Source organism: Electrona antarctica (assembly GCF_951216825.1).
Source record: "Electrona antarctica genome assembly, chromosome: 17".
Taxonomy (NCBI): domain Eukaryota; kingdom Metazoa; phylum Chordata; class Actinopteri; order Myctophiformes; family Myctophidae; genus Electrona; species Electrona antarctica.
Window position 1 is genome coordinate 30,935,020 of NC_136798.1, and position 8,647 is coordinate 30,943,666.

At 40.4% G+C, this 8,647-nt stretch overlaps 1 protein-coding gene across 1 annotated transcript; it reads right to left on the minus strand.

Moving 5' to 3' along the window:
• Positions 1-2,015: 2,015 nt before the first annotated feature.
• LOC306941072 (paired box protein Pax-1-like) lies at positions 2,016-8,311 on the minus strand (the record flags this gene model as incomplete). Its single annotated transcript, XM_079526377.1, has 5 exons — positions 2,016-2,163; positions 3,041-3,233; positions 5,283-5,407; positions 6,800-7,441; positions 8,269-8,311. 5 exons carry the CDS (start codon positions 8,309-8,311, stop codon positions 2,042-2,044), a joined length of 1,125 nt encoding a protein of 374 aa, XP_079382503.1. The 3' UTR covers positions 2,016-2,041.
• Positions 8,312-8,647: the final 336 nt, after the last annotated feature.

Here is an 8,647-nt window from a genome sequence, read left to right on the forward strand (position 1 = left end):
TTTGAAAAGACTAGACTATAGGCGGGCCTATACTGCCAGTCATTAGGCTATAAATTGATACATTGAGTCCCCAAGGCTGGCCGGGCATATAGGCCTACCATCTCAACTCGTCCCAGCTCTCACATATTGTCCAAAGATTCACTGTCTGTAACTCAAGATAAATTAATCAGTTTATATAGGAATAGGCCTATTATTTCCGAAACTCCGAGTGGATATAAATTCTGCTAATTGGCATAACATTTTGATGAATTAGTTCTTCTATAACGTCCAATTTAAGGACAGTTTATTTGGCCTATTGCGCGTTTTTAGCTTGTTTGTATCAGTTATTTTTGGCAAGCGACACCCTCGGGTATGAAAAGAAAACGTCCTTTGCAAGGTCAAGCCTCTGAAAGAAAGAGAGAGAGAGAGAGAGAGAGAGAGAGAGAGAGAGAGAGACTGAGAGAGAGAGAGAGAGAGTGAGTTTGCATTCGCATGATTAACTTGCATGCTTGGAGCATTACACGGAAAATAATTAAAGAATTAGGATATATTATATTATATATCAGTCACACTGTCACACAATCCGAATATAAGACGACGCTGATTATAAGACGAGCCCCATTTTTCAAGACTCATTTGTGGAAAAGGTACATTGAATGTCAAATATTATAACACGACCCCGTCTTATATTCAGACCAATAGGGTATATCTGTCTGTCTGTCTGTCTGTCTGTCTGTCTGTCTGTCTCGAAGTGGTTCTATAACTCTTTCCCGCACCTCCATCTCCTTAACACGTATACTTTTTTTTGCATGCTCTTTATTAAGCACAGTTATAGAAAAATATACTTAGCTTTGCCGATATAGCCTTTACAAAAAACAACGTTCCACTGCGATTTCAGGTTTTGCCTTTCAAGTCATCTCGTGGAAAATGTCTCCAGTTTAACTAGAGTCTGATGGAAATGCAAACGTGATTTGAAATTATTAGAAGTAACCATGGCAACCAAGCTTATTAAACCAAATGTTTCTCAGTTGCTCCCAAAATTCGGAGCTGCATACATCATAAGAATATAAATTAAATAAAACACTGTTTCTCAACGTCGGGTTTGGGGACCATGCACCAGGAGTCCAAATTAGTCTGTAAAAGAGAATTTAACAGTTCGGGTCCCACCGTCCCAGAGATAAAAAAGGGGGGTCCTTGAAATTGGAAAAGTGGAGAATCAGGGAAGACCACATGGCCATGACTTTGCGCATTAGCGTCCCATGGTCCAAGTGTGATTCATGTGAGACATGTTCTGCTGGTCAGGATGATATAGTGGACAGAGACATGTTCTGCTGGTCAGGATGATATAGTGGACAGAGACATGTTCTGCTGGTCAGGACGCTATAGTGGACAGAGACATGTTCTGCTGGTCAGGAAGGATGCTATAGTGGACAGAGACATGTTCTGCTCATGGTCAGGACGCTATAGTGGACAGAGACATGTTCTGCTGGTCAGGATGCTATAGTGGACAGAGACATGTTCTGCTGGTCAGGATGATATAGTGGACAGAGACATGTTCTGCTGGTCAGGATGATATAGTGGACAGAGACATGTTCTGCTCATGGTCAGGACGCTATTGGACAGAGACATGTTCTGCTGGTCAGGATGCTATAGTGGACAGAGACATGTTCTGCTGGTCAGGATGCTATAGTGGACAGAGACATGTTCTGCTGGTCAGGATGATATAGTGGACAGAGACATGTTCTGCTCATGGTCAGGACGCTATTGGACAGAGACATGTTCTGCTGGTCTGGATGATATAGTGGACAGAGACATGTTCTGCTGGTCAGGATGATATAGTGGACAGAGACATGTTCTGCTGGCCAGGATGCTATAGTGGACAGAGACATGTTCTGCTCATGGTCAGGACGCTATAGTGGACAGAGACATGTTCTGCTCATGGTCAGGACGCTATAGTGGACAGAGACATGTTCTGCTCATGGTCAGGATGCTATAGTGGACAGAGACATGTTCTGCTCATGGTCAGGATGCTATAGTGGACAGAGACATGTTCGGCTCATGGTCAGGACGCTATAGTGGACAGAGACAGGGCAGTGTGGTGATGAAGACCGTTCAGAGTGTCCTGATGATGATGATGGTGATGGTGGTGCTTGTTTAAAGGACTGGGGGGCTTTCTCATGCTGCCTGTGGGCAAAGACAAGAAAGGCCAATACAATTGTTAAAATCATCCTCATCGTGCACGCACGCACGCACGCACGCACGCACGCACGCACGCACGCACGCACGCACACACACACAGGCATGAAACAATTCAATATTCAAAATTGTGTGCATAGTGCACATGTGTGCAAATGTGTGCAAATGTGTGCATAGTTTGCGTGTGATTTGAGACAATTCTATAATGATATACTACACCTTGCTAATCTCCGTTGAAGTTACACATGCTGGTTTACGTGTTTAAATATGTAATCATTATAATTATGACATGCGGGTTCATTCTTCTGTCATCACTCATCAGTGAATCCTTGTGCTTTTAAACTTCTTTTTAGGAAACACTGCTAAATCCTCAGTGCCAGTTTAACAAATGAATTTGTAATAATACATTGACCTTTTCTTCTTTATGCTATAAAAGTAAAACTGCAAACCCCTATATTTTCTCTCTTGGTGTTGAGGCGTGTTGAGGCGACTTTTATATTAGATAAATTAACAAACTGGAAAGTATGAGTAAGGAATTAGCAACCTTTCCTGCACAATAAAATCCAGGGTAATTTAACTTTGGAGAGTGTATTGTATTTGCACATTTGGATATATGACAATGAGGAATTTGTATGCATTAAATATCTATTTATCTTTAACAATAAACACTATTTAACTGGAGATGCTTCTATTTTGTCTAAATTGAGGGTGTGCTGTTATAACACTGCATTTCACACCGTTTTTCTCTAATATCCTCCTGTAGCAAAATGGGCAAAATGACCGGCTATATATAGTTTACACTTTTTGCATGTGGTTACAGAGAAAAACAAACAATGGAAAAGCTGCTGCATAAATCCAGACGTACCTTCTCTAGCAGGATGTTTAAAAGACATGGGTGCGAGGATGTCTCCTGCAGCAGCACTGGGGTGGTGGCTCAACCCCTGGTTCTGGGGCTGGGGGGAGGACCAGTAAGCCCCAGCCGAGGCCCCATACACCCCGTACTGGCTCGGCGAGGAGTAGGCACACGCTGGGACGTAACCGCTGAGATTAGATGAAGACTGAGACACATAAGAACGGTCGATGAATTTAAAGTCATCTTATTCAGTAACAGAATATAGTGGCTATAGTGGCCTTCCAGCTCTTAAAATATTAACTTCCTATGTTGATTTTACTATTTGCAGTCCGTGTTTTCTTCCTAATAAAAATGGCAAAATCAACAGGAAGTTAATGTTTTTATAAAGAAAAGTAGTATAAAAAAGTAAGAGTATGAGTTTTATTATCAGAATCAACAACATTTGTTTTTGTTTACATACTAAAAGAGTGACTTTGAGAGCTGTTTCAGCGTAGGCTACAATGTAAGTCAATGAGGAGCATATTTTGAATTATCAATTTCTAATCACTGGAGCAATTATTTTGTATTTCTTATTATTGTGCACATTTGGAGTTACACACAACCCAAACCTCTACAAAAGTGGTCGTACCCTTTAACAGTTTGCAAATCGGTACAGTTTACAATGATTGTTAAAAGGAAAAAACACAATGTGTATTCAATTCATTAAGACATACAATACTGTCAATAATATATACAGTGTACAGTTTACAATGATTGTAAAAAGGATAACACAATGTGTATTCAATTCATTAAGACATACAATAATGTCAATAATATATACATCAACATGCACAAGCTTAGAGGGCTTTTCTATAGGACCATTTACAAATCGCAGACATGGTGCTCTTTCATGACGGTTTTGAAGGAGGGTTAAGGAGAGACGATGAGACCTGTTATACTTTATATACTATACTAAAGCTGTGGAATAATCGATTTTAAGTCCCTTCTCAAAACTCACCTTTTCTCTCTGGCTTTTAATGTTATTTGATTTTAATGGTTATGTATTCTTGGTGTCTATGTCTTCTGTGTGTTAAATTGTTCCTTGTTGTTTTTTTAAATGTATATGTAATGCTTGATGTAATTTGCCTTGTTTTATTTTCTCCTGTGAAGCACTTTGGTCAATTTCGGTTGTGTGAAATGTGTATATATAAATAAAGGTTGATTGATTTTATATAAAACACTATACCTGGGTGATTTTCACCCAGACAATTATATTTTTGTAATTTTCATAATGTTGCCAATGCTGATGTCTGAGGTGGTGCAGGGTCTTTCAGTATAGCCTATACCTTCATGATGCTCAGTGACAAGAATTAAGGTATAGGTTTGTTTCCTTGCCTTCATCCCTGTTTATTGATTTTTTTCCTACAGGCAATTGAATTTCACCCAGGGTTTCTGATAAAGGGTAAAAAAAAAAAAAGAAAGAAAAAACTCCAAAGCTCAATATTTTTTTTAGGAATAATTTAATACCTATATTGTTCATCGATCTTGCCTCCTGATATCTGTTTTTCTTTTTTTTGGTGAAGAGAAGTATAGCTCAAATTGTCATCTATTGTTGTAGGCCTAATATATTTTGATGAGAAATTATTTTATGGAATATATTATATCGGATAAAATATAAGTGATGGTGTGACAAAATTAAGGTTTCGTGTTCTAGGGTTAACAAACACTCTAGAGCTATTGCTCATTTTTATTTATTTTATTTTTTCTCTTTCTCTTTAATCTCACCTTGACATTAATTTGTCTTTCATTTTCATCCCTCCATCCATTGAGACATTTATTTCTTTCCTCCTTATATTCCTACCTGGACCAGTGGACCTGACTCACCACAGCTGGAAATTACCTTTGCATTTTGTATACTTTGTCATCATACAAGTGTGTCACAAAAAGTAACTAAATTAGCCGATAAAGCAAAAATGCATGTAGCATCAAGACATTTTTTAAGCATGTATTATAAAAGTCAAGGGCAGGTTAATTCTGCCTCTGGGTTTTATAAATAGGCCTATTGTCACTTATGGAACATATACATAAAATCTTAACCACTTAAGCCCTTTATTTATTTCATAAAAATAACGCCTCTTTGTTGAAATTAAAGGAAAGGAAATAGGCTTGTGGTGAAGTTGTTATTCAGGCTGTCATTAATTGACTCATTGTGCAACAAACATTCCACTCTTCACTGGCTCCTTCGATGCCTCAACTGAAACTGTAGCCTACCTACCTGGGAGTACTTTATGTCTTCTGTGGATGATTTGTCCGTTCCATTCACACTGGTAGGAAACGGTGCTCGGTTAACGTTGGCCCACTCCTCCATTTTGGGAGAGTATCCCTCGGCTCCAGCTACGGCTGCTTGGGGAAAATATGTAGGGCATTTTAATGGTGAAAATGTGGCTTTTAATACCATAATATTTAGGCTATAACAAAACATGATTTCAACTTCTCTCAGAGACTGCATTGCATGCCATGTAGTCATATCAAAATGAAAATGGTTAGATGTGAATTTAATGTTCACTGAAAATTACACTGAAGTGTATATGCTATATGTTTAGCTATAGAAATTAAAACTATGGCGCTTCTATTGTTAGACCCATTGGGTCCACTTGACTGCATTTGAGGTTGAAAATTCCTCAGACTCAGCCAGCCTGCAGTGCGTTTTATGTTAAACAGATGTTTTTATTTAAGAATTTACGGGGGAGATTCTAGGTTAACAACACGTATGCAAAACGTTAGGCATCGAACAAAATCCCATATACCTGAAGTTTATAGTGTCTAGTCAATATTAAGGTGTGTTCGCTCATCCGCCTCATAATGCCGACATAACATAATATATAGGCTATATGTCGGCATTATCGGATGAGCGAATCTCAACGGCATACCTTTTTAAACATTACTATACTAAATAGTAAACACTGTGTGAATGTATTCTAAATGTGTCATATATTCTTATGGAAGCTGTTATATTATTGTATCCCGCTATCTTGTGAATGCATGCAATGTTAATGTATAAGCCTATTGCTTTTAGTCGTTTTTAGATATATATAATCGTGAGAAATGAGAATCCAAATTCTATATGGTCGGCCAAGTTAAAATAATGTTGCATAAAGCTGTGTCTCTGGCCTTTGTGTTATCTGATTCTGAACATTAGACGTATAGATAAAGAAAGATAACAAAAAAAACGTTGTCTTCCATAGTCAAGTAATAATGGTTAATCATAAAAAGCTTTATTTCTCAAGGACCACGGGAATATAATAATAATAATAATAATAATAATAATAATAATAATAATTGGTATTGTTATATTATTATACAATTGTTATAACAATTTATCTCATTATTATCATCACTATATTATTATGATTATTATAACGAAACAGTTCAAATCCTTTGCAGTCAGTCTCCAAACTCCATGGCTATATATCATTTGCTTGTTAATTGAACGTCAAATAAGTTTTGATTCACGTTTCTGTGCTCTATTTTATAGACCACCTAACCACGGCAAATAACGATTTATTTCATACATCTCTTATATGTTTTGAACTTGTAGGCTAGGCTGCTACACAGCCTACAGCTCAGGAAAACGAATTGCATATAAACCTTCCAAGTTCAAGTATTTTGGCAACATGTAACATGAAATGAGTGGGAATAGGAATTCAACTTAAAACCAATCAAGCAAAGAACAAACATGTAGAAAAAGCATCTATTTTGTTATACAAATATAACGAATGCATATACACCAACCTGCAGGGTCCTGCATGAACGCGCGGATACCGAGGATGTTACTGACGGTGTGCACCGAGGGCCAACAGGCCCGGGAGAGGCCGACGTGTCCCGGCGCAACTGGCCCACCACCGGGGCTGCCACCGATCTTACCCCCCGTGGGCGACATGGCCCCCGGGTAGGAATACGGGTACATGTGGTGGTTATAGGGCATCTGCGGAGGATGAGTCTGCTTGCCGCCGTTCTCATACTGACCGGGCTGGGAAAGACTCCCGATCTTGTTCCTCAGAATGCGGCTTATGGAGCTGACCGACGGGACGTTGTATTTGTCGCACACGCTGTCCGTCAGCAGTTTGTCGCGGATCTCCCACGCGAATATCCCGGGGTCGCCGTGCTTGTAATCCCGGATGCTCTTCACCACGTTGGGCGTGGTGACGCGCGGCTTGCTGCCGCCGATGGCGCCGGGCAGGATGGAGCCGGTCTCGTTGTAGCGCGCCAGGATCTTGCTCACGCAGCCGTGAGAGACGCGCAGCTGCCGGCTGATGTCGCATGGTCGGATGCCGAGCTGGGCCAGCTCCACGATCCGGATCCGGATGGCGTTGGGGAGAGGCCGGCCGTTCACGAACACACCGCCGAGCTGGTTCACCTCTCCATAGGTCTGATCTGCAGCCAGGAGGACCGCGGCGTGGTTAATGGTATATGTCACAACACAACACAACACAATACAACAGTCTCCACACGTCGAAATATTAATTTGGTATTGTGATAACCAGAAAATGTAGGCCTAATAAGTAGCCCTTTTACAACGAATCTTTTAACTATAGGCTATTTTGTTCACCCGACCAAAGCACCTGCATACTATAATTGCAGGCAGACATGCATAAACATAAAAAATATATAGGCTAACAGGCTTGGTTGTATTTTTGTATAATAAAATAACAGCATGCAGACGTATAGGCCTACGAGCTCAATGCGTTCTGCGATTCTGCAAAGCATTGTGAGCTTGTAAATCCGCTTTTTTCAGTGCAACACATGGCATGCAAACAATTTAGGCATTAGTGGATTTTAATGCGTAAAATGCGATATGGAACATATCAGCCTGTAACCAACCACGCCTGCTGCGTAACGCCCCGTTAAAGCTCTGTATAGCCATACCGCAGTGCAAAGGAGGCTATATTTCTTTCCAGTATATCTTGCGGTTAAATTACGCACATCTATAAGGTTACTATACGGTTACTTGCCCATTGGCTCCGCTTTGCCAGCAGTGCCGGAGAAACATTCACACTCTGCATTAGACGGTAGATTAAAGTCCAAGCGACGACGCCTTTGCACGGACTGAAATGCTCCTCGCCATGGAGACTGAATGAATGTCCATCCTGGAGCTTGGAGGCAATACGAGACGATGGATTTTAATTTGAGGCGTCCTCTGTTTTACGTCAGTGGCGTTTGGATGAGCTAAAGTCTGTTTGTTCGCATGGGTCTCATCTGACTCTGAGTCCTCTCTCCACCCTTCTTCTCCTTCTTCTTCTCCATCATGGATTGATGTCAGAACTTCGAAGAAACCGGCTGCATGCATCATGCATGCCATGATGTGGCATATATATTAAATATAATTTAAACATCGCCGTACCGCGGTGTCGCTACAGCGGAGCCTACATTATAGTCTAATAGTCTACTAACCTGTCCCAGGGGCCAGGGCCATTATAGAGGTTGCTGACGACGGCGATTTGTCAAACAAGCGGGCCGGGTGGACGGGTGGTGGGGTGAGGGTTTTTGATTGATTGATTGAAAATTGTATTAACAGTTTGCAGAATTACAGAACATTTCAAGCACAAACTCAATACAAAGGCTGTTAACTGTGAGTGGACG